Genomic DNA, 27,015 nt, shown 5'->3' on the forward strand with positions numbered 1-27,015 from the left:
CATGAGTTTCCGTCCATTAGAGATAACCTCACTGCCAGCCCTCACAAATCCTGGGACTTCCCGTTCCTCTATTAACCCAATCCTTCCATCTCCCCTGAGCTCTGCCCAGGTGAGATCCCAATGCATAAGGCAAAGGGCGGGACACGGAAGCTTGGTTTCTCTCACAGTAAGCACTACAGCCAATTCCAAAGCAGCGGGTCAAGGGGTGGGGATTCAAATGCTTCCTGCTTCCTCGAAGTTCTTTCTGAGCAGAAGAAAGGCTTTTAAAAATGAGGGTTGGGTTTCCCCCCCCATTCTTTCAGATAGCTCCGTTTTGTGTTTTTGTTCTTAAAATGCTTTTTTATGCGGCAATTGGGTTTTCGGGAGGGGGAAAACTTTTCTCTCAAATGCTTCTTGATTTGTGCTTGGAGACTGCTGGGGCATAGATTTCCAACAGGAAAGTGTTGGTCCAGCCAGCAACGAACCTCAGGTAAAACTCCCATGCATAAACGACCTCTGAGGTAGCCCATTTATTCTGCTTTCATTATTCACACCATAGCCAGGCAGTTTGCTATTAGACTAAGTGATCAATGGTGGATAGGGTTGCCAACCTCCAGGTGGTGGCTGGAGATCTCCCGTTATTACAACTGATCTCCAGCCAATAGAGGTTGGTTCACCTGGAGAAATGGCCGCTTTGCCAATTGGACTCTATGGCATTGAAGTCCCTCCCATCTCCAAACCCCACCTTCCTCAGGTTCCACCCCCAAAATTTCCAGGTATTTCCCTACCCGGACCTGGCAACCCTAACTGTGGAAGCTGCTCTGTTAGGGTGTACAGGCCTATCAACTTAGGCTGTTCCCAGCAACCTCCTGCCTGTCTCCTTACTGTCCTCACCAAACAGAACAGGGGATGGCAGGTTGTCAGCTAAATCAGTCAGTGTAGCATTTACAGTGTTGGACTAGTATCTGGGAGACCTAGGTTTGTGTCAACACTCTGTCATGGAAACTTACTGGGTGACCTTGGGCCAGTTACATACCGTGTTTCCCCGAAAATAAGACACTGTCTTATACTTATTTTTCCTCAAGAAGACACACTATGGCTTATTTTCAGGGGATGTCTTATTCCAAGGGAATCAGAACTGTCCTCCCTCTCGGCTCCCGTTCTCCCCTTACCACCCCCTTCCGGTCCCGCCCCCAGAGGCCCAGGCGTGCTGGTTGCCGGGCCTTTGAAGTGGCCACGGGAGACTGCATCTGCTCAGCTGGGCTCCTTCTGTCTTCCCCGCCCCAGAGGCCCGGGCGCGCTGGTTGCAGAGCCTTTGAAGCGGCTGCGGGAGACTGCCTCTGCTGAGCTGGGCTCCTCTTGGTCTTTTCCACCCCAGCCCTGGGCGCGCTGGTTGCCGGGCCTTTGAAGCAGCCGCGGGAGACTGCATCTGCTCAGCTGGGCTCCTCCTGCTCTTCTCCACACCAGCCCCGGGGTGCCTTATTTTCGGGGTATGGCTTATATTAAGCAAATGCTTAGAAATGCTGCTACGGCTTATTTTATGGGTATGTCTTATTTTCGGGGAAACACGGTATTCTCAGCCTAACCTACTTCACAGGGTTGTTATGAGGATAAAATGGAGGGGAGAAGAACGTTGCAAGGCTCTACGGGTCCCGTTGGGAAGAAAAGTGGGATATAAATGAAGTAAATAAATAAATTTGGTTAACTCAGGACTACAAGCAAGACTCTCCTTATCTAGGCAAAGGGTTTATTGCCCCTTTTAAACCATGTCCATCACACCAGTACATTAGTTCACTAGGGTAGGAGCCATAGGTCCCTCTGAGTAACTTTGATGGGTCAATGGATCCATAAGAATCCATTGACCAAGCCTGTCAATCTTTCTTCTTTTGGGGAAGGAGTAGAAAAAAATCGACCAATTGGGGACTCTTGATAAGGGAGACATTGTTAGAAGGACAAATGTTATGGCTAACAAAGCTCCAATAAAGTAGTGTACTGTCTCTTTAAAGCTCCTTCTCCATTCAGAAGCAGGCTTATACAATAAAATAAATTAAAGGAGGTGTTTTTTTTAACCTATGCTCATTTTACTCATTTAGCTCTCTGCCTGTGAAATGGCAGCCTTTTTCTTTTAGGGGCAGGGTAGGGTTGCCAGGTCCCTCTTCACCACTGGCGGGAGGTTTTTGGGGCGGAGCCTGAGGAGGGCAGGGTTTGGGGAGGGATGGACTTCAATGCCATAGAGTCCAATTGCCAAAGCGTCCATTTTCTCCAGGTGAACTGAGCTCTATTGGCTGGAGATCTGTTGTGTTCTCCTGCTATCACCTGGAGGTTGGCAACCCTAGGGTAGGGCCAGCCAGGAGAGGAGATCCAAAGGTGGTATAGCAGCAACTTGATAGCCATGTTTAAATATTTGAAGGGATGCCATGTTAATGAAGGAACTAGCTTGTTCTTTGTTCCTCCAGAGACTAGGACACGGAGTAATGAATTTAAACTAAAAGAAAAGCGATTCCACCTAAACATTAGGACGAACTTTCTGACGGTGAGGGCGGTTCGACGGTGGAATGCTCTGCCTCGGGGAGTGGGGGTGGAGTCCTGTCTTTGGAGGTCTTTAAGCAGAGGTTGGATGGCCATCTGTCGGGAGTGCTTTGATTGTGGGATTCTGCATTGCAGGGGGTTGGACTGGATGGCCCTTGTGGTCTCTTCCAACCTTGTGTGATTTTGATTTTTTGTGAACTCAGGGGGATCCTGAGGAGGAAGGGGTTTGGGGAGGGGAGAGACTTCAATGCCAAAGAGTACAATGTTCAAAGCAGCCATTTTCTCCAGGTGAACTGATCTCTATCGGCTGGAGATCAGTTGTAATAGAAGATCTCCAGCTAGTACTTAGAGGTTGGCAACCCTAGTGATGCTGGATAACGGAGTTTTGCGGATATTCAAGTACCAGATAACAAAGCTTTTACTGTCTCTGCACTCTACTGCTATAGAAAGTACAAGGATAGAAAACTTTGAGAAGAAAAAGGTTTCCTACTTGCTTCCCCCCCCCCCCCGCCATTTGAGATAGCTTTGTCAACTGGTATGCCCTGATCATCTCACAAAAGGCTTTTGATGTCATCTCTAATGTACATGAAAATGTGTTGAATGGACAAGACTTTTGAACTAGACCCATATAAACCCTTTCTAAGTTCAATCTTTAATTTTCTTGCTCTCTTTCAAAAGTGACAGCAGAGACCAAAAGTCAAGGATGATGGGTATATTGAATGGGAAAGTGACAGGAATGATTTAATTATCATACAAGAGGTCTCAAGTATGAGTACTAGCCTTATTTTTTTCCCTTTAGAATTTGGTTGCCTTGGATTCCCTTGCTTTGAATGACGACAAAATAATGCCATCGCTAGAAAAGCGTTTAGAAGGGATTATCAGTGGGGCTGCTTTATTAGCAGACTCTTCCTGCACACGTGATCTTCACCGAGAGCGCATTATCACTGAGTGCAACGCTATTCGCCAGGCTCTCCAAGATCTCCTTTCAGAGTACATGACTAATGTAAGTGAATGGCTCTTCCACACATACTTGTGGTTATTATGTTGCTCTTTATGTGAGTCCAATAATTCCCTGTGCCTTTCTGTATTGTATTTTGTTTAACTAAAGTTTTCTGGAAGGTGTTAGGGATGCAATTTTAGTCAATTTATGGACTGTATAGATTACCTTCTATCTGAAGAAGTGAGCTGTGGCTCACAAAAGCTCATACCTGCCAGAGATTGTATTAGTCATTAAGGTGCTACTGGACTCTTGCTCTTTTCTACTGCTATGTATTGTATAGTCAATTTGTTAATTAAATAATTAAATTGATTAAAACTCTTTAGAAAGGGGCTGGTGATTATCTGGCGGCATTTTTTAAAAGTTGCTAATTATTTGTGATGTCTTACAAACCTTTTGGTGTCAGAGGTTTTCATAGCTCCATTGATATCCATGGCGCTTATTTAGGGAACTTATATGTGGCCTATCTGAAGTCCATTTCTGTAATCTTTTTGGACAATACTTCACTAAAGAAAGTAATTTTAGTTTCTGGATCTCTCAGTCTGGTTATTCAATGAGGTGCTATATGTCAAGTTTTAGTTGAGGTTTGGAATGTCTTACACAAATCTGAAGTCTTTATAATATATTCTGAGTATATTTTTAAAAATATAATTAGATGTTGGGTTGACATTGAGTCATTTTATCTACCTATATTATTGGTATTTATCTTTCTGTTCAATGCTAGTATTTTTCATTTTGGGAAACATAATAACCTCCGTCTTGAGCAGATTGATGTTCTTTAAATAAAAAGCACTCAAAACTTTTCTTCCTTTATTCCCAGGAGCACAAAATATTGATGCTCCATCTGCCATGCATTGCTAGGTATTTTGTTTTCATAGGGTTTGTACTAATCATCTAGAGCAGGGGTCCCTAAGCAACATTTTTAAAAAACTGCACAGCTAATCAGCTCTCCAATAGTCAATCAGAAGCCTTGCTGGGCAAAAGCCCTACCTGGTCCCACTTATTTCCTAAAAACACAGGGCTGGCTCAAGAAAAAGTGTTGTTGGGTGCCATGGCGCCCACAGGCACCACACTGGGGACCCCTGATCTAGGGCAACGTTTCCCAACCTATGGGTTCTGACCCAAGAGTGGGTTGTGAAGCCCGTGAAAGTGGGTTTCAGGCTCTTGCAGTTTTATTGGTTGATGCATGCTGTTTTTTTAAAGTAGGTCACCATACCAAATATGTTTGGACTTGTGAGTCACCATAGCAAAAAGGTTTGCAACCCCTGATCTTGAGTGTTCAATGTTGTTCTTAGCTGTAGAAAGTCATCTTCAATGTGTGTGAACTCAATCAGATTACTTTAAATTGAGAATATATAGAGGATTTTTGGTTGATTTGTCTCATTATTTGTCTTTCTGGAGTCTACAGAGTGTATGCAAATGCTTTCCTTGTCCGCCTTAGATTATTTTTGGGTGGTGGTAGTGGTCTGCAGGGCATGATTTGTGTCCATTAAATGCAGTGTTTGTTTTTTGTGATCCAGACATACCTGCCCAGATGCTTCTATAGCTGTATTGGATGAACGATATTTTGTACATGGCAAAAATGTATTGATTACTAATGTGGTTGAGTGTATCTCATGGGCACCTTTTGGTTGTGTTTTCCAATGAAGACGATAATGTGTTTACTTTTGCATGCTGACATCGTTTTGTGAACTCTAAAAAAAAATCAAATTAAAATGGAAAAAGAAAACCTTGATGCATCTATGAGGTGTTGCTGCATATATGGAGACTTCTTGCAATGTTAGTTTAAAAAAATCCTTTGAGATTAAAAGACTGTCCCATGTCGTAGTGCCCTGAATTTTCAGGAATCTTAATTTTTTTAAACAAATGTCTTTAATTATTAAAAATCTTTATATTCTACCAGCTCAAGGCAGCTCACAGCAACAAAATAAAATATTTACATATAAAATCATTAAAATTATTATTAGTCATCATTAAAAACCAGCCAATAAAACCACAACCATGTTGGCTGTGTAAGACTCAGGGGGTCTTCATCCAACCCTGTTTAGAGGAGGAGAAGCAATAATAGCAGCAAAGCTCTCCCATCCCCAATTACATGTGAGGACACATCAACGTTGCCAGTGGTAGAGTGGGGCAGGCAGCACAGGTAAAGGACAAAATCATTTGCCTGGGAAAGGCCCTAGACTTCATCCATTAATGTACTATAGATGCCTTTCTGGCATTTTTTTATATCACCAACACAGATGATGATTTACTTTTCGTATTCCAAAACATGCTTGTTCCTGTTGATTATGGTAGTTATAGAACAGGGTTCCCCCCTTTAAATTGAACAGCATAGTCCATTGTGGTACTTTGAATAATACAGTACAAAAGAAAAAACCTTAAAAGGATAATTGTCTAGAAAGTATCATTTAATCTGGATTTGACTGAGTATGGGGTGGTATTCTGCAATGGATACTGACCTTCTGTTTGTCAAGTTGAAAGGTGTTTGATCCTTGACAAATTGCACTTTAATTGCTGATGGAAGAATCCAGGATTCTTCTTTTGTTGTCAGGGCATAGCTTCTTGCAATCACAGAGCAGGTTTAATTTTTGCAGAGCAGATGGAGTAAACAAGGATTTTTCTTTTTTTCTTCCTGAATGCTGCTAGTCAGACGGATGGCACTCAGTTAAGGTAACCTGCATTGAAGGGAAGGGTGGATTGTGCAGGCAGTCTGGGTTGTGCAGACAGTAGAATTTTACATTAATGCCAGCATTCAGGACCATTATGCTGATTTAGAAGAACATTTTCAGGCTGGTGCAAATGAATCCTAGGCATATGGCAGCTCTTGAAAAATTGATTGCTCAGCGGCTCCTCCCTTGTGGCAAACCATTTGCGCAAACTGTCCACCGTGGGCAGAACTAGGCTTGGGAAATTCGTGGAGATTTGGTGGCGGTGGGTGGAGAGGGGCAGGCAAACTGGATGGGGGATTCACTTCTGGGCAGCGGTGTGTGTGAATAAGATCTTGGGATACGGGTGGACCATAAGTTAAATATGCACAGCCAGTGTGATGCAGTAACACACAAAAAAGCTAATGCGAACTTGGGGTGCATTAACAGAGGCATAACATCCCAATTGCAAGGTGACATAGTTCTGCTGTACACTGCGTTGGTCAGGCAGCACTTGGAGTATTGTGTGCAGTTCTGGAGGCCTCACATCAAAAAGGATGTGGACAGAATCGAGCGGGTGCAGAGGATGACGAGGATGACCAGGGGCCTGGAGACTGAGCCCTATGAGGAAAGGCTGAGGGAGTTGGGAATGTTTAGTCTGGAGAAGAGGAGGTTGAGGGGGGACATGATTGCTCTCTTCAAGTATTTGAAGGGCAGAACCCAAATTGCATGCTTCCACCAGAAAGCTATCTTCCTCTGTTTGGGCAGTAGTGGATGGTAAAGCTGTTTCCTCTGCCCTGCTCCCCTTTGCCAATCAGATGGCTGGTGGGAAAACTTACTGGCAGTGGGGGAAAGCCTAGGCTGGCGCTGCAGTGACGTTGTTGGCAATGTGGCAATGTAACCTTCGATGTTGTTGGCGATATGATGTTGCTTCTGGTGTGCGCTGGAAGTGATTTCTCAGTGATGTTGCTGAGTCACCAGAGTAGTCCTCCCCACTGCTGGTTAGTCTCCCCCACCCCCCACCAGTTGTTAGGCTAGGACGTGGGAATCCCAGGTTCAATTCCCCACTCGGGCCTGGAAGCTTGGGCCAGTCACACACTCTCAGCCCTGACCCTGGCTAGTATTTGGATGGAAGACCTCCAAGGACTACCCGGGGTCTGACACAGAGGCAGGCATTGGCAAATCACCTCCTAAGGTCTGTTGCCTTGAAATCCCTATGGCAAGGGTGGGGAACGTCAGGCCCAGGGGCCGTTTAAGGCTCGTGAAATCATTTGGTCTGGCCCTTCGTGGGTCCTGGCAGATCTCTAGCTCAGAAGGATCTAAGACTGGTGATCCGCCCCCTCTCACAGACAGGAATAGCCTCTATTCAAGGCAGATGTGAGTTTGTTTTGCCAATAAAAGTAACCTTCCCCCCCTTGCAGAAGAGTTGTTAGCTATGGAGCTGCTAGGAGTGCCCAAGAAACTGTGTTAACCCTTTCCCACCTGGGCCATGGAGAAACATATTCCCTCTGTACTACAAGAGGGCTGGGGGCGGAAGTGGCAACAATGGAGGGGTTAAAGGAGGCAGGGGCAGAATGCACAGGGGGGAGTCCTTAGCCAGTGTGACGTCATTACATCCCTGCAGGCGGAGGTAGCAGGAGCTGGCTGTAGAATCCGGCCCCGACCATGCGGAGCAGGAGCAACTCCGGTGTGCAGCTGGATGGCTACACCCGGCTGGTGCAACAGACTATCCTGTGCCACCAGATGGGCGAGTGCACCACTGGTTGTGATAGGGAAAATGAGTTAATTTCGAGCTTACATAGAAGAGCGTAGTGTGCAGTAGTGGACGGTGGCTTGGCAAGGCTTTGGCCAAAGTTATATAAGTGGACAATAATAATTTTAAAACTGTTCTGTTTCTTCTCTGTGTGTGACAAACTGTGGAAAGTATCAAGAACAGCTTCACAGAATAAAGCTTAACCACAAGAACATAGGTGCAATCTAGCGTTCCATGCAAAACCACAAGGCAGGTTGCTTAGTGTTACCAAGAATCAGCAGGATGCTTGCTGAACCACAAATGCTGAAAGAAGTGATTGTACTTTGCTTATGCTTAAAGTAAAAATAACCCCGCACAATACTTATACTGGTGGGAGGGCGATAGGTGGGGTTAAATGTGATAAGTTCTATCTTTGCGTCGCGATAGGTAGATTGTAAGCCTTTCGCGTGGCCTGATTGGCCAAAGGGAGAGAGAGGGAAGTCGCGTCGGAAGCCTTAAAAATGAGCTGTCTGCGTACAGACTCTTCAGAAAGAGACACCTAGGTGTTTCTTTCTCCATCTCTGCAGACATGTTTAAATAAAATCACTTGCTGCTTAGCTGCCTTGGTCTGAGTGGTCTATTGATCGTTCATATCAGTTGGATTCCTGCCTGCTTGCCCACGCTGGGGGAGGGGTCATTGAATGACCCGCGAATGATGTTATAAATATCCAAATGGCCCTTGGCGGAAAAAAGGTTCCCCACCCCTGCCCTACGGGGTCGCCATAAGTTAGCTGCAACTTGATGGCAAAAAAAGGACTGTATTGGTGACAAGTAAAGATCCCGAAGAATCTCTGGGCTTTTCTAGGGCAAGCTGCCTATTTATTTTAATTTTTGTATTCTATGTGTGTATGTGTATGTGGGCATGTTGCATATTTTTTGCTTTCTGTCATTTTGAAAAAATAAGACGTTATTTAAAAACTGGCATCCTTGTAGAGAGGCGAGGTCAGGTGCTGCCAGGTTGAAAAAGGGACCTTGTGGGTTAATTGAATCTGATGAGTCTACATGGGGAAAAAAACTTTCACTGTTGTTCAAACCTCAGTTACCAAAAATCTTCAAAGACCCTCAAATCTTCATGTTTATTGTAACCTAGTTTAATGCCATTTACCCAGTCTCCTGTTTTCAATGATGTTTTAAAAATGGTGGTGTTTTAAAAATGCTATGCTACCAGTCAGTTCCTTTGACTTTGAAGTAGCTAGGGTGTAAAGAGTGTAGAACACAGTGCACGTAAAATAAAAAAGAAATGAACCCTCATCATTGAAACAAAACTACAGGAATCAAACAAGAAGCCAATATGTAAAACCGCTAGCGATGCTATTGTATTTTTGCTGCATCTGTTCACTACAAGGAGTCATGAAGCATTGTAACTGCTATCATTTTATTTCCAAGACCCACCAAGCAATTACATTTTTAGAGACTGCCACATGCCCAGGATTCATTTGCATCAGCCCAAATATGTCCTCCTAAATCAGTATAATGGTCTTGAATAAGGGGCATTAACAGAAGATGCTATTCTCTATTAAAAGACAAACCAGCCTTGATGATCAAAAACAGTTTTGGTTGGAAAGGATTCATTTAATGTCTGGATTGAGATGCTTTTGTGCAAAAAGATGTATGAATGTGCATATGTGAACACATGAACACATGAAGCTGCCTTATACTGAATGAGACTCATGGTCCATCAAAGTCAGTGTTGTCTACTCAGAATGGCAGCGGCTCCCCGGTGTCTCAGGCAGAGGTCTTTCACATCACCTACTTGCCTAGTCCCTAACTGGAGATGCTGGGGATTAAACTGGGACCTTCTGCAGGCCAACCAGATGCTCTCTGAGGAGAGTGTTACGGATACCATGGTCTGCCAAAAAGACAAATCAGTGAGTTCTAGATCAAATCAAGCCTAAACTATCCCTAGAAGCTAAAATAACTAAACTGAGGCTATCGTACTTTAGTCACATCATGAGAAAACAAGACAATCATGCTAGGAAAAGCTGAAGGTCACATGAAAAGAGGAAGATCCAATATGAAATGCATTCTCTATAAAGGAAGCCACGGCCCTCAGTTTGAAAGAGCTGAGCAAGGCTGTTAACGATAGGAATTTTGGAGGATATTGATTCATAGGAAGACCCATGGTGAATGTGAGTTCACTGTTTCACCCTTTTTTTCCAAACATATCCTGATGACTGAGTACTGTGAAAGGAATACTTCTATAGGAGCCTAAGATTATAAAGGGAACTCTGGATGAAATATAGATAAACAAATTTTAAACTTTACAATTTACAAATGTCAGCTTACTAAGGATTGCAATTTTCTTATACATTCATGCACTTTCAAAATGGCATAGAACTGTATTACTCGGACCACTGAAGAAGGCTTCACAGCCGAAACACATATGGTCTGAGCTGTGATATTGTTTGGGTATATTGTCACACTGTTGTAATTTTGTGTTTTTATGCTTATTTGGCATGTTCAGCACAGATACATAGAGGCTAGAACAGGGCTACATACAAGTTGTTTATGTTTATATTAATTTTGTGTTTGTATTAAATATATTTTATATTATTCACAAAATCACTTGTATCAATATTAGCCCATTATTTCATGTTGATTCCTTACCTTTTGGGTACTTTATACTAGCTGGAGATCTCCTGGTATTACAACTGATCTCCAGCCGATAGAGATCAGTCCCCCTGGAGAAAATGGCTGCTTTGGCAATTGGACTCTATGGCACTGAAGTCCCTCCACTCCCCAAACCCCGCCCTCCTCAGGCTCCACCCCAAAAACCTCCTGCTGGTGGCAAAGAGGGGCCTGGCAACCCTATGGAGCGCAGTTAGGGGTTAGGTGGTTCTGTGATAGCTGATTGCTGGTGTGGGGACAGTGCTGTTGAGTAACGGATAGTAAAAGGAAACAGCTCCTCCTTTTGAAGAATGCAGTTTATTTATTTTTAAGTAAAGGGTTCAGGTCCTTGGAAACTGTGGCTCCCCCCCCCCCCGCTGCATGCTCAAGGGAGAGAATTCTGTTCATAGCCCATTCTTCTGCCCGAAGAGGCATAATATTGGTACTAGTCACCAGTGAACATACCTGCTTTCTCATAGCTTTGCCAGCTCTGCAATATAAGGGCCTTTGCCGTTCTCTTCTCCAGGCATTTAATCTTTCTCACTCTAGCTGCTTTTGTTTTCTGGGGAGAAGGGGATGGCCCTCTTGTTGGTGCTAAAGAAAATCATTTTATGGGTGTTGTAACACAAAACTACCCTTTTATTTACCTTGCTCTTCTGAATCATTTTGCTTATAAATTGTGTGAACCAAAGAGAGGAAATATTCTGATTTAGAGGACCAAGAGTTACCAAATGAGCCAACTATTGTGGGGTCACAGTCACTCATTTATTGTGACATACCTGGAAACATTAAGCTTTTCAAGAACAACTGAAGAGTAGACAAACCGAATGACTTCCAGTTCTTCCTGAATTATTTAATTCTAGACGATGGAGATTATCAGCTGTGACATTCTCATTACAAGTGGGTTTGCAAACAAAGATTGAGATTGTGGTTGCATGTCCTGGAAGTTGATATGTTCTGTAGAAAACAGGAGGAAAAACAAATTAACTCTTTGAGGTAATGCCAATAAAGACACAGAAGTTCTGTTCAAAAACAGAGATCATCATAGGAGTGTCTAGAACTGTTGAGTACTTCGTCTGCTTTTTCATTCAGATAGATTGAGCTAAAGGAAGTTGTGTGTTAATATTCCAGGATTTTTTTTAATGGTCTAGTGTTGCCAGCTGAGTTCTGGCAACCAGCAGGAGAGTCTGAAAAGTGGGGAAAATGTAATCAGCATTATGCTGACATCATTATATCACTTTCAGAGTGGATCTGGAAGTTAGGTGGTCTTGTCAGGGTGATGCTCTAGGATTCCACTGAAACTCAATAGTTTACCATAACGTTTCAGTGCTTTCCTAGAGCATTTTTCTAATACACTGATGTCACTTCTGGGTTTGTGCCAAAAGTGATGTTAGTTCCACCCGTAGGTCATGCTAAGATTTGGCTCTTGGTGCTTCGTCCACCAAGTACAAAATGGACCAGAATCAAAGGCAAAGTAAAAATCTTTGGTTTATGGTGCTCAATAGGCCACTGCCAGCAACACAATGGATTGCTAAGACAATGAGCATCGAACAAAGCAAAAATGACATCTTATATACCTTTTGGCTGGTATGTAGTAGTACAACATTATGACACACACGTGACATACAGCAGTTGTTTAATATAATAATAAAATGTGCTAATGACACATGAGTTAGTATAATCAATACATTAGAATGTGGACAGGCAATACATTGGCTATTGGGGACTCTTTGAAATGCATAGACACTCTTTGAAATGTGTGTTGTACTGATATGCATAGATGTCAGATTGTCATCATTACTTTTGGACATACATTCTATTAGCATTAGTATCTCTGGATACTCTCTGTACTAGTCCTTGTGATGTTCCATAAACAATAGACATCAGATCTCTGTTGGCACTTCAAGTTATGCATATTTGCCTGTTCTTTACACAGGCTCCCTTTAGCAAGTTCTCAAGGAACTTTCCTAATAACATTCCTTTCCCCCAATATTCCACCCCAGTAGGGCAGAGTGGAACCACAGCATGGGTTAGTACAAAATCTAATATAGAAAAGGATTGATTCAAAATCTAATGTGGCACGTCCCAAATCAGTGATATAACAGAGTAGGCACAATTTTTCCTTTATTTTCCTTTATTTTTTTACCTGCTGCCTTACTGTGCAGCAGCCGGGTGTCACTGGCTGCCAGCAGGTGGTCTTCCGCTATAGCAGGAGTCCTGGCAACTAGGGCTGTCAATTCAGTTCGGCCCGAACTGAAAAACAGCTGAATTTCCCTCGATTCGGTGGTTTTTCGGTTCGCATTGAACCGAACTCAAAAAAGGGGAGAAAACGGGGAGCTGAATTTGGCGAGTTTGGGGTGTTCCCGAATAAATTCGGCGAATTCGGGCCCTTTAAACAGATCTGCTCCTTCCAGCTCCCCGTTCCCCCCCCCCCCGCGCGCCTTCAGGGAGCTTCCCTGAAGGCGCACGGGGGGGCCTTTAAATAGATCTGTGCCTCCTGGCCGGGAGGCGCAGATCTCCCCCCCCCCGCGCGCCTTCAGGGAGCTTCCCTGAAGGCGCACGGGGGGGGGGCTTTAAATAGATCTGTGCCTCCCGGCCGGGAGGCACAGATCGCCCCCCCCCCATGCAGAGTCCCAGGAAGAGGGGTGGGGGGTCTTTAAACCCCTCTGCCCCCCCACACCCGGCCAGGAGGCACAAATCTGTTTAAAGACCCCCTGCGCGCCTTCAGGGGGCTTCTCTGGAGACACACGGGGTGCCCTCTGAATGACTGAGGTTGTGATCAGATGTCACTGTAAGGCCAGTTGTGATGTCTGGATGCATGACCAAAACAATCAGGTTCAAACTGGGATTTCAATTAGAGTTTGTCGCTTGCTTTTTAACCACAGTTTGTTGGGATGTCTGAATTCACAAATTACATTTTGGCCTCAGAAAGGTCAGTATAAGGAGGATGTTTTCCCTGCTGGAAAATAGCAGAGAAGAAAGAAACAGGAAAACCAGGGTTTTTTGCTTGTCTGATAGACTAACCTGGGTTAGTATCTGACATAATCAGCTTTGACTCCTGAAAGTTTATACCCTCGAAAATGTTGCTGGTCTGTAAGGACCAAACTGGACTCAAATTTTCTTCTACTACTACAGACTAAAGTGTGGTTTAAATACATTGCTAGTTATTGTGACATTGAATGCATTCTGAGTAGAGTATGTGTTTGTGTGAACTTGCTCTGAGGTGGAGCAGTACAGAAGTTAAAGAGCACTGAGAAATTTTGTTGGGATCATAGACTTTTCCCTTGCAGTAGTATATACCTTACTCATAAAATGGAAAATTAGGCTGTGGTCTTAATTTCCCCCCCCCCCCCCAAAATTAAGATAACATATTTTGATTGGTGGAAATTCAGGAGAGTAGAATTTTTGGGCAAATTATATACTGAAATTCATGAACCGATGTAGAAGTTGAAAAGCACTCTTTCCCTAAATGAATCCATTTTTTAACATTTGGATATGGTGTTGGGAGAATTGGAGTAAGAAAATTAAAGCTTTCTTAAACCCTGTTCTTCATTAAATGGTTCTGAGCTAGCAATTTCAGCATTAATCACATGCTTACTCGAGGATTGGACTGGAATAATATAAGGTGATACACAGCTCATGGATCTAGAGAGGATGATTCAGTACAATAGTCAGTGATTCATGTTTGGTATACTTGACAGCACCCAAATACATTAGTCTGTTGAAGACTATTTTTTCCCAGGCAGCCTTCAAGAAAATGCTGTTTTCCCTCCCTCCAAGGTAGAATAAATCCTTGCTTATGGTAATAACCCGGCACTGCAAATAAATATTGGAAGTGTGCACTGACTAAACAGCTACCTCATTTTTTAATTCACAAGCAGGACTGTTTGCTAGCTTTATCTGAAATTGCTGTGAATAAGAACAGTAAAATTGAAATTTGGTGAGTGTGTTAACATTTCTGATCTTTTTGATACTGTTTTTAAAGGACATGGTGCAGGCTGGGTTTTTTAAATTAATGGTTTTTGCTAAGAAAAATAAAATTGTTGGCTTCTGCTCTGGTTTGTGCTGAAATAGGAGCACTCTGTAATTTGAGCATTTTATATAACCTTGAGTATTGGTCAAAAACTCAAGGATCCAAGGTTTATATTCAAGAATGTAGGCCTCATTTCTGACCGTGTGCATAGTTGGGGTGGATCATAAGCATTTTGGTATAGCCCAGCTTCATTGCCCCTGGTGGGTGAAATAAATGCATTGGGTTAGTGCTCATGGAGGATTTCCACAAATGAAAGGAATTTTCACTGTTGCAGCCCTAAATACCCCTGCAATGCTTTTTCTGGGGGGCAGGGGACCCCTAAGAATATATTTGGGGGAGTTAGAGGTCTACAGCAGGAGGGAGGAACTAAAAAAGATCACCCACTCTACTTCTACCCGTGACAATTGTCTGTGGGACCCAAGGAAATGTAAGAAGGGCACTAGGGATCCTGTTGACTGACTTTCAAGATCTATTTTGATCAGCTGCACACTTGGCTTGGAAGAACAATGCAGAAAGGTCACACTAAATTTAGAAGTCACAAAGAGCTGACAGAGGAATGACAACTTAAAAGTCTTCCCTCTGATAACAGACTTGGCACTATAAGACAAATTCCATTCTCACAGATCTCTTTGCTGTATTAGCTTTCAGCTGCTCACTTCCAGCTACAAGTCAACTAATCAGGCATTAGTAACTGTTGACTTTGGCATACTTCCAACTCACTTCACTTCCAACTCACTTCACTCAGACCTGTTTCTTAAATGGAATGGAATAAAAGGCAAGGCCAGGCTAGTCCAGTTTAAAGGCTTTTAAATGGCCTTTTTGAGAATTATAATTTTACAATAAGGAAATTCTGTCTATGCACAACAGTAACACTTCATATGTTCCATATGTTGAAGCCTGTAACAACCTTAAGTCAACATTTTATTATGTATAATGTGTTATTATTATTTTTTAAAAAGCATATTGATTTCACACTGATCTCTGCAATTTTTCCATTCTATATTGGCACATCAATTGTCCTATTTGAAGATAGTCCTACAAAACTAAAATTTGCTTTCCAGTAGCATAGAAAGGGAGGCTTTAGTATGTAGGTAGGTGCAGAAGGTTCAAATACAAAAATGATTCAATGTGGTTGATAAAAAAGGTTTATTGTTGGAAACCAAGGCACTTGGAACTCAAAATATAAAAGGAAAGGATATAATTCTAAAGCTCGCTAAAAAGTAATTTTCCTTGGTCCCAACTTGGTTTAAATGGACAGGGCATATTCATGTTTCATTATCCCATTTTGGAAGTTGAACCCAAAGACTTAGGAGGCTGACATCTTCTGTTGATTGATCCCCGGCACCTCCTTCACCATTTTCACTGTGGCTTGTTCATTCTCTATATCAACATGAGTAAAATTGTACTTGCTGTAGGTTTTGTCTTTCTTAGAGGGGGAGGGAAGAAGTTCACATGGAATATCATTAAAGAAACTGCTGTTGCTTCCAAGCATTTATGTCATAATTGGAGCTTTAAAAATGATTTTTCAAATGCATATTATAGAATAATTAAAGTGCAATTCAAAATAGCTGTATGTATTTTCTTTTGAATTATTCTGCAATATCCATTTGAAGAATAATTTTTTAAAAACTTTGATTCTCTTAACCATACTTGGAAGCACCAGCAGTTCCCTATACCCATGTTGAAAAACATGCAGAAAAACTACTCAGAAAGCATGCAGAATAAATTAGCAGTGACATAAAACTGTGAGTCAAATACAGAAGTAGTTTCTGACAGAAAAACTGTCAATCTTTTGTCTTCCCTGGTAAGTGCATATGAAGCTTCTTAATGTTAGTATTTTATCTGTGTCCCACCTGACTCCAACCAGTGGAGCTCCAACTTGGGTGGATGCAGCCACTCTACTCAGCAAAGTTTTAAGCTTTTCTCCAACTTTTATTAATTTTATTTATTAAAAGATTTATATCACACTTTTTCTCTTGGTTTAAGGCAGCTTAAATGGCTCTTGCATGGTTCTTGCATTGGAGGCTGGATTTACCCCGTTGACTCCTTTTTGGGTAACATTTCAATAATTCCCCCCCCCCCACAAAATTTACCCCATTGACTCCTTTTTGGGTAACATTTCAATAACCCCCCTTCATTTCAATCAAATTCTCCAACCAGAGAATCACATGACCTTCTAAATTGGTACTATTTCGTGATTCAGATTTATAGAATCATAGAATCATAGAGTTGGAAGGGACCACCAGGGTCATCTAGTCCAACCCCCTGCACAATACAGGAAATTCCAAACTACCTCCCCCCACCCCCCAGTGACCCATACTTCATGCCCAGAAGATGGCCAAGGTGCCCTTCCTCTCATGATCTGCCTAAGGTCGCAGAAACAGCATTGCTGACAGATGGCCATCTAGCCTCTTAAAAACCTCCAGGGAAGGAGAGCTTACCGCCTCCCGAGGAATCCTGTTCCACTGAGGAACTGCTCTGTTAGAAAATTCTTCCTAATGTCTAGACGGAAACTCTTTTGATTAATTTCAACCCGTTGGTTCTGGTCCGACCTTCTGGGGCAACAGAAAACAACTCAGCACCCTCCCCCTTCTTCATTGTCAGTCCTCAGTCATCTATATGATCACTGATGAGAGTAACACAAGTGAGGGTGATTTCAAAACAAGGGTTCAATTTTTTAAAAAAGTTTAAGAAAATCTGTATCTGAGTTGTTTCAGTACCAACACTACAAAGTGACAAAAGTTTTCTGTTGAAAGGCGATGTAAAAGGAATATCATCAAAACTACCTAAAACACAGTGTTGTATAATGAGATCCTTCCTGCTTCAGCTACTCTGGCTCAAGCAAGTGTGCTAGTTTGGTAACAGAAGAGTCAAGAGATGTGCAAAGCTTGTTAACAATACAGTCGACAGCACTAAGTGCTCCTGCTTAATGTGGTTTGTCTCCTCCAGTGTGGCATGCTTTAATTAATCGGCAATCTACACATTAAATCAATTAATGAAATAGTAAATTAATGGCACCAATTAATTAGCTAATGCTTTCAACCCTATTATTAAACCACTTTGAGGTTTTTTGTTGCTTAAAGATCTTGGAGCTAGCAGAAGCAGTGTTTGGATTCAGCATAATGTAATCTTCCTGATGACCAGACTGGTATTGTTATTTAACAGTGTTTAAATTCACATCTGAATCTAGGCAAACTCAGCAGGGGACAAACATTTTTGTCATGCAGCTTCCCTGCCAGTATTTGTGGAAAAAGGAAGAAAAGGTTGTTGTTTTGTTTTTAAGCAATAGTAGTGATTTATGGTGCCAAACCATAGTTTAATAATCCTGATTTTGTAGGGAGGAAAAATAAACCGTAATTTGGCATTCAGGTGTCACCACAAAGTATGGTTTCCTGTGAAAGCAAAAGTCTCTAATATTCATCCTGCACATCAAGGGAAGGGGGATGGAGTGCTTGCTCTTGAGGATCCCGCAAGCTCATTCTTACAACAAGTAGCCAGGGTTTGTCATTGTGTGAACAATCCCCAAGTGCTAGGAAGTAGGATATAGCCAGACATATTGAATGCTGAAGAGTTTTTGTAACAAAATACATTTCAAATAAATGGTTAATTGATTGTTGGATTTACCTGAAAACATTACCACTTGGCCTTCTTTGTACCATTGCCCCTCATTGCCTCATACTTAGCAGCTATGCAGAGATATTGGATGTAAGTAGGGTTGCTATCCTCCTGGAGGTGGCAATCAACACCCCCCAGACCCCCCACCAGACCTCTTTGCTGAAATGGGAACAAGAGTGGGCTTGGGAGTGATGTCATGCGATGACACATGGGGGTCATGATGTCATTTCCAGTTTGTACCCGGAAATGATGTTATGACGCTCTAGGAATCCACACATCTTTGTGGTAAAGGGACCTTGAGATGAGTGAATTCCTAGAGTATCATGACATCACCTCTGGGTACAAACTGTACGTGATGTCGTAGCATTGTGTATCATGATGTAAAGACACTCCGTGCCCTGCAGAGGCTTCTGCTGGTTGCCAGCATTAAGCAATCAACCTTCGATGTAAGCGAAACAGGCACAATCTTTTCTTTTTCACTTTGCTTTAAATGGTGAACGGATGTAGACCTTAACAAATTTAGGCCTTCCTCCATTTTATAATTTTTGAAGACTCTTCCCCACATTAAAGGAAAGGTCTTGCACTGGGTTTGTTTGTATTGCTTATCTCCCATCTGGTAGCCAAGGAGAATCAGTAGAATAGCAGGGCAATCTTCTGAACTCCAGTACTTGAATGGATGAAGGAAAAAGAAAAAAAGTACCCTGCTGTCTCTTCATGCAAAAGGCACACTTCCAACATACTTGGAGAAAAAGCTCACGCTGTCTAATTGACAACAATAATATTGGGTCTAGTGTAGATCAGCACTTAATTCTGTGATTATGTCCTCCGATAAAGTACTTTGTGCTCATACTGTGCAGATTGCTGATGCTCTGTTTTTGTTAGAGTTCTCAGAAGCTATAATGCTGTCTTCTGAAAAGGCACACCTCAGGTTTCAATTCTTTTGCACCTTCTGTCTGCCCTTTCCCCCTTTTCACAGGGTAAGATTGAAGAACAATTATCCACTCCACAGTGATTTTTATGTCAGTAAACTAAATGCTTCAATTTTTGCAAAACCTTTCAAGTTTTTTAAAATTAATAGATGTACATGTGTAAATGCAATTTTTTTTTTAAAAACAGCTTTCCTAAAAGAGCTTGGTGATTTCAGCATGGGTAAGTGACTACTCACATCCACAAACGGCAAAAAAAGGACACTTTTAAGTGCAGAAAGGGTAACTAATGTCAGAATGTTAACAAGGCTTCTCTGGGCAGACCTGACACATAAAACTTCAACTAGAATGAGCAATTAAAAAAAAAATTATGTTCTGCTTCAGAGTCCATTGAACAGAGAGAGATAAAATCTCATCCAGTACATACTGAGGTATTTTCTTCTTCTGTGTATAGTCATTTGCAGTTTTACATTTGGTCTTATCTGTAGCTATGGTTCTTAAAATCTGAACTCTTCTGCTTTTCTGAGGGCCAGAATCATTGTGATGGTAAAGACAAAGAGAAGAATCTTAGAATCATAGAGTTGGAAGGGACCACCAGGGTCAAAGAGATCAAGAGCAATTCTTCACAACTGGGAGAGTCATCCATTTAGGCTACCCAACTAGAGTTGTAACTTTACTGGCCAACAATCCCATCTCTTTCCTACATATATCAAACCAATACAAATTGTAGGCAGAGTTCTTCCAAACATGCTAACACAGTGATGAGAATACTTTGTCCAGCGTAATATCTACCTATTAAAGGCACAGGAGCACCTTGCAAAAACATTGGCAAACCTTGGCCTGGCTAGGTTTCTGTTGAATTGTTAAGAAGCGAAAGGTTACAATTCACCTCCCAAAAATATTTTGGATATAAATGATAGTTTCATGAAAGTGGGGTAATGCTGTCGTGAAGCTGATTTTTCAACACAGAGGAACCTCTTTGTGGGGTTGGGGCTTAATCCAAGGAGTAAATAAGGGATATGTTGTGGTAGTATTAGCTGTCTATGGCTTAGCTGCAACTCTGGTGTTGTAGTCTTTGTTGGGGGATAAAAGGAGTACAGTGTTCTGATCTGACCTCAAGTGGTGATTGACAGTGGAAGAGGTAAGGACCTCTAGGGCCAAATTAGTCTGTGCAAATAGCCAATCGTTGTAAAGCAAGCTAGTACTGGATACTACAGGTTCAGATGGTTGGTGGGGGGGTTGCATATGTGCATGATTCCCCACGGGGGGAATATTCAGTAATGCAGTAAAACTAGCATGTTGGGTGGAAAGTTAGACTAGAACTTTCCCCCCAAATAACTAGCTTTCTGTGTGCAAGGAAATTTTTGTCTGAGGAAATGTTCAATCATGAGATTTCCCCATTTGCAGGCTGAAGCTGCACAGTCCAAGAACAGTTCTACCACGGGCTGCCTTTCTCGGACACCTGTGAGCCTCAAAGAGGTAATGTCAAGGGTTGGGAGTCCCACATGGAGGAAAAACCATGCGACAAGGGAGAACTGGTTTGAGGAAGGGGGAAGAAGGCAAAATCACCCCCTCTGGCCGCAACACAAGCAGAGATGGGTGTTTTCACTTGCCTATTGTGCAGTTAAAAATCAGCATCCACATGTGCCTTTTGCTGGCGCTGCATAGAATCTAGTTTTGTGTGATTTACTATTTGTTTTGGCTATCTGCAAATTTTAAAATCTGCTCATCTGACTGCAGCCAGGATAGGGTTAAGGAGCCAAGGGAAGGGGGCATTTGGGGAATCTGCCCCCCCACTACATGCTTTGTCTTTTCATCCTTAATGCTAGTTTTATCACTTTAAGAAAAAACCTTGTCACAGCCTCGAGAGCCAGTAAAAAACAATTTGAAAAAACGATAAATGAAATACATTATTGTAATTCTCCCTTCCTGCTGTGGCTTGCTACAACTTGTGTTACTGCACATTGTGAGGGAGAGCAAAGAGGAGTGGGCCATTGCCATGTTTCCTAGTGGAAGTTTCTATGGATTCTTGTTTCAAAGCCACAGCTTCTTATTAGTCACTGTAGTAAACCATGGGGTACACAGGCTCATTGTATTGGAGACATGATACAGGCTGATTCTAGCCATATGCCTTCAAAAGTCTGTCCCATTGATTTTAATTGGCTTTATTTTCAAGTGAGTGTTGCTAGGATGGCAACCTTAGGTGGGAAATAAGATGTGTTTACCCAGCGCAGGCATATTGGTAATGACTGAGCGATATGATGACAAGGGAGGAGAAGCAATAGCAGGAAGTCAATGTGTGGCATTTGAGGTTGGACAATAGTTGCATTAAAAAAGTTTCCAGCTGCACAGCAGAATATCAAAAGTATAACCCGCCATAGTCTGAATTCCAATATTACTTTTCTCTTGATTCCCTTTCTTGAGCTTCCAGTTGTGACCATTATTTACACCCAAACAAAGCGTGAAATGTAGCATATGGGAAAACATTGCTTAGCAAAGATGGAGCCAGAAAGCATCATTAAGTGCTAAATTTATATTTTATACCATGCACTGTAAATAGAAATATTAAAGATATATGGGATAAAATTAGTGGTGCTTTGTCACTGTATCGCTCTGGGAAATAAATAAGCAAAAGATGTAATCAATGTCTGGCTCTGGACTTCGTAATTCACTGTTTCTTCTCGCTTCCTTTAAGCTGGGCTGACTCCCATTGAGCTCCTGCTATCGATTGCAAAGTCACCTGGCTTAGCATGACAAATGAAGCTTGATAATCTATCTGTCTAAACGAGAGTGGATATTACTTATACAGATACAAAACCATCCCTGCTCCTTATCGTTAACTGAACATGTCTGGCCTTGTTTGCTATAGATGATAACCATAGTCTGTGCATTAGTTAAACTGGAGGATATATTTATAATGCCCTGTCCATGGCATAATGTGCGGCAACTGGTGAACCTGTCCCCTCTGATTAATCAACGATTACTTGGGGTTTTTAGTACATTTTTTTTATCCCACCCTTTCTCCAAGGCACTCAGGGTGGCATACATCATTCTCTTTTCCTCCATCTTATCCTCACAACAACTCTGTGAGGTAGGTTAGGTGGAGAGAGAGCCTGGCCCACGGCCACCCAGAGACCTTCATGGCAGACTTCATTTGCCCTTGTCCTAATCCAGCACACTGACCACTACATTTTTGGCTAGCGAAATATGTTGCCATGGTTGTCAGAATTAATGTTAGATACTCTTTACAACCATGTTTTTTATTCTTTTAATTTGGAATAGAAATGTTATTTTAAACATTTATTTCATGTTGGGAGGGTACCTTTCTGGCCAGCCTCCAGTCTTCCATTCTTGGTCAAGGTGCTTGAGTGGGTGGGTCACGTAGGTGGTTGCTTCTCAGCTCCAGGGGCTCTTGGAAGAGACTGATTTTCTGGACCCATTTCCATATAGATTCAGGTCAGGATTTGGAACAGAAACGGCTTTGGTCACCTTGGCTGATAACCTCTATTGAGAACTAAATGGGGGGATGTGATCCGGTTAGTTCTGCTGGATCTCTCAGCTATTAGGAGCATATGCCTGGCTATCAATCCACTCCCAAGCCCAATTCAAAGTATTGGTTTTGTTCTTTGAAGCCCCACATTTCTAGGGACAGGGGTATCTGAAGGAATATCTTCTCTCATATGTTCCTGACTGGGAATTAAGATCATGGGGAGATTCCACTAATTAAAGACACTTGTTTGGTGGGAACACAAGAAAGATTCTTTTACGTGGCAACCCCACAGTTAAGGAACAATCTCCCGTAGAGAGGTGCACCTGGCCCCCTCATTGCCAATCTTCAGGAGGTTGTAGATGACAATTTTATTTATGACTGCATTTTGATTAATTTAGCTTTTATTATTGGCAGTCCTAACTGGAGTTTTTAAAGTGCGACTTTTATGGTTTTTATAATAGTTGTTTTTATTGTGTTTTTATAATGTTTTATTTATATTGTAAGTCTCCTTGAGTTCCACAAAACAGAAAGGCAGCTAATAATTGTTTTAAATAAATAAATAAATAAGAGAGATATGCCTGCCCTATTAGTGGGCAGGCAGCTTTGTTAATGTACAAAAGTCGATGTCAAATATTCTGCGTAAGGATTTTTTTACTTACACATAAAGACTGTTGTTGGTAAATTACAATTTAATAATAATAAACATTGTCTTTGATATTTCCAGTACACAAAATGCTTTACAATTCTTATGTCAGTTTTGTAGCAGTATTTCCATTAACCCAATGTGCTCTTGGTTTCTCCACTACAGGGAGTTTGAGACAGTCGAGCTAACAAAGTCCAGTTCTTTTATTATTTGTTTAGTTCCTGTGGTGGGTTCTGTCTTTAGTCCATGCCTACCTTGAGTTGACCGGAGGGAACAGAGCAATATGTTCAGGTTGAGGTGTTCTATAGGTAGGATTGCCAATCTCCAGGTGGGGCCTAGAGTTCTCCCAGAATTACAATTGATCTGCCAACTTCAGAGATCAGTTTTCCTGGAGGAAATGGCAGCTTTGCAAGGTGGACTCTATGGTATACTATAGAGATCACACGCCTGCTGTGCTCCACCCCCTCCCCAAACTCTACCTGCCCCAGACGCTGCCCCTAAATCTCCAGAAATTCCCCAGGGTGGAGTGGGAAACCTTGTCAGTAGGAATTATGAAGGCTATTATTCAGCTTCAAACTTGAGAATCAGACTTCTTGCTGGTTCAGCATCTGAAAACAGTTGGTATAAATCAGCTGCAGCTGGCGCTGCCTCAAGCTCCTATAGCTATTATCAACTCCAGTCCCGAGGCTACAAGGGCAGAATGACTTCCGGCACAAATATGTTTTTAAAAAACAACAACAACAACAACACACACACACCACCCTAAGATAAAAACTGTAGTTCACCATAAAACAAGTAGATAAAAACACTAATAAAAAACAAGGCTAGAAGATAGTCCAGAGAAGGGGGGGGGGAACACTGTTAAACTGAGCCGATTCTCAGAATACTGTTTGTCTCTTTTTCCCCTGTGCCAGAGGTTAGTACGTCTCTGTAGCAATTTAAGTGTTTAGGGCTAAAGTGCTGCCCCAGCTCAGGTATGGTGTGGCCATTTGGATTACTAGAATGGATAATTCTATTGAGCGACCTTTAGAGGTTTTTCTGTGGGAAATTAATGGAGTTCCTAGTTGTGTGGTCTCTGTGGTTCTCCGATTGAGAATGGGCTTGGGATCAGAGGAATGCCAAGCTTAGAAGCCGGCTTTTCACCTGTAATTGAAGGTTTTGTTAACATTAATAATTTCCTGTCTCTTTCACAGTCTGATCTTTATGCTTGATATTGATGGTCCAATCTTGAATCGAAGATTTCCTTTTTAAGGCTGCCCCCTTTATTCTGCCTGTCAGTTGGCCCACGGGCTGCTAGGCTATCCTTTGACAGAGCACTGGAGGCACGGGACCATCAGTCAGCTCTTGGCAGGGTTCTAAAGAGAATGCTGTATGCTGTTTTTTTGGTGTTGTGCTCCCTCTTACTGTTCCATCTTACCTTTATCAACTGACCGTTCCATAGTATCAGATGGCTTTTCTTCTAGCTAGGGTAGATGCCAAGTAGTACCCTACTTGATGTTGTGAGTCAGCCTGTTGACACCTCCTCAGAAGAGGAGGAGGTGTAGGGAGTCTCTGACTCAGCTCCAGGCTGATAACAGAGAAATGGTCACAGCCAGAAGCTGCTGCACCATGCCTTTAGCCTTCTAGCTCAGAAACTCAAGCCTGCCTGAAACCCAGCAACCGACAGCCTCACTTTCTGGGTCACCAGAACCTTTAGAGCAGGAGTGGGGAACCTTTTTTATAACATCATTCGCGGGCCATACAAAATTATCAACTTAAAAATTAGCCGACCAGTACGTTTCTCCATGGCCTGGGTGGGAAAGGGTTAACACAGTTTCTTGGGTGGTCCTAGCAGCTCCATAGCTCATGACTCTTCTGCAAGGGGGGAAAAAGGTTCCTTTTCTCAGCAAAACAAACACACATCTGCCTTGAGTAGAGGCTATTCCTGTCTGTGGGAGGTTGCGGATCACCAGTCTTAGATCCTTCTGAGCTAGAGATCTGCCAGGACCCACGAAGGGCCAGACCAAATGATTTTATGGGCCTTAAATGGCCCCCGGGCCTGACGTTCCCCACCCCTGCTTTAGAGCAACAGTGATGGAGGCATTTACAGAGAATTGCAGGAAAGGCGGCGAAGTGCCAGATTGCTGACTCAGCACAGATCAGTTACTGACAGCAATTTGGGGCAGTGCAGGAGTGATAAATGACACCTGGCTTGGAATGCAGAATAGCCTAATTAACTGCAGCTGGTTTACCCATCCCAGCAAATCAGTTTCTTATTTAAGAAACTAGCAAAGCAAAGCTAGTGTGCAAACAACGTGTCAAAAACCCTTGTCGTGCCTGCCTTTGTTTCCGTGCTGCACTTCAGGCACTCGGTGAACCTGACTATTCTGGATTGGACCTGACCCCCGCCTATTGGATTTGCCCTTTACTGTTTGACACTTTGGACTCTGCCTTATCTGTATTTGATCTTGGACTGTACCCTCTGACCACACTTTCTGTTGCTTGCCAAAGCTAGCTGCTTGACTTCGGACACTCAGATAGATTATGCACATGTGGGGCAATTGAAACTTTTGTCATGCCCCAGGGCCAGAGGCAGATGAGCCATGGTTAGAAGTGGTCCAAGGTCAAAGCCGGGTGATCTATAGAGTCCAGGTCAAAGTAACAAAACGTAGTCCAAGAGAAGAGTCAGAGTTCAGTCCAGAGTCAGAGGCACACAGGATTCAGGAACAGGTAAAGTCACAGCGGGCACGGAGTGGTAAGACATGTTGTTCCCACATCCACCTGGATGCAAGCGTCTGCATAAATAAATGTTGCTGGTTCCTCTGACTTAGCACTCCTTGCTGGAGGACACTCATTATCTTCATTGCTGTCAGCCGGCAGTGCTCTTTCTTGTGTTGGTAACCTAGCACTCCTCCTACGCTCGAGTAGGCATGAGCTGCACTTTTGACATTGCTGCTCCAGAGGCTGTTGAGGGCTGCTGTTGGACACAGGTGAGTCTTTTGCCCTGGATGGTTGTAGTAACGGGGAACATTCATCCACCCATGCCTGCTCTGCCTGCTGTGATTCCTCCCTTCTGCTGTCTGCTGCTTCCAGGTCTTCTTCCTCCGATGAAGCCTCAGCAGGCTGACAACTATCCCATATTTTCTTTGCATGTTGACTGCCCTTTGAGAGATCTGTGGATACAGTGGCAGTCTCCAAGATTTGCCTTGTTTCCATGCCTCTCCTATTTGCTGATACCTATACTGATATTATTTTGGCTGTGGATAATTTTTTGTCAGCAGTGGCTTCTAATCACATATAAAATGATCTATATCATCAACAATGTCTACTCTACAAATATCTACATGAACAACAAAATTAATTGACAAGTGGTCCCACAATATGCCACATATCCGAACAATTCAAAGTCCAAAACAACTCGAGGGTTCCACCCTTAATGTGTCTTAGGTCAGTCTTGCAGCTTTGCAAGGCGATCTCAAAGCTGCAAGACTGACCTAAGACACATTAAGGATGGAACCCTTGAATTGTTTCGGACTTTGAATTGTTCAGATATATGGCATATTGTGGGACCACTTGTCAATTCATAGAATCATAGAGTTGGAAGGGACCACCAGGGCCATCGAGTCCAACCCCCTGCACAATGCAGGAAATTCACAACTACCTCCCCCCTCCACACCCCTAGTGACCAGAAGATGGCCAAGATGCCCTCCCTCTCATCATCTGCCTAAGGTCACAGAATCAGCATTGCTGACAGATGGCTATCTAACCTCTTCTTAA

The 27,015-nt window shown here is 42.7% G+C and overlaps 1 protein-coding gene across 1 annotated transcript in view; it reads left to right on the forward strand.

Annotated features, from left to right (window-relative positions):
* The window catches only part of CTNNA3 (catenin alpha 3), a 955,294-nt gene that overhangs the window by 203,005 nt on the left and 725,274 nt on the right, over positions 1–27,015 (forward strand). The window contains exon 6 of the mRNA XM_056849344.1: positions 3,308–3,511. Coding sequence (XP_056705322.1) covers positions 3,308–3,511 — 204 coding nt within the window. The remainder of the gene's footprint in view (positions 1–3,307; positions 3,512–27,015) is intronic.

This window comes from Euleptes europaea, chromosome 5, assembly GCF_029931775.1.
Source record: "Euleptes europaea isolate rEulEur1 chromosome 5, rEulEur1.hap1, whole genome shotgun sequence".
Classification (NCBI taxonomy): Eukaryota; Metazoa; Chordata; class Lepidosauria; order Squamata; family Sphaerodactylidae; genus Euleptes; species Euleptes europaea.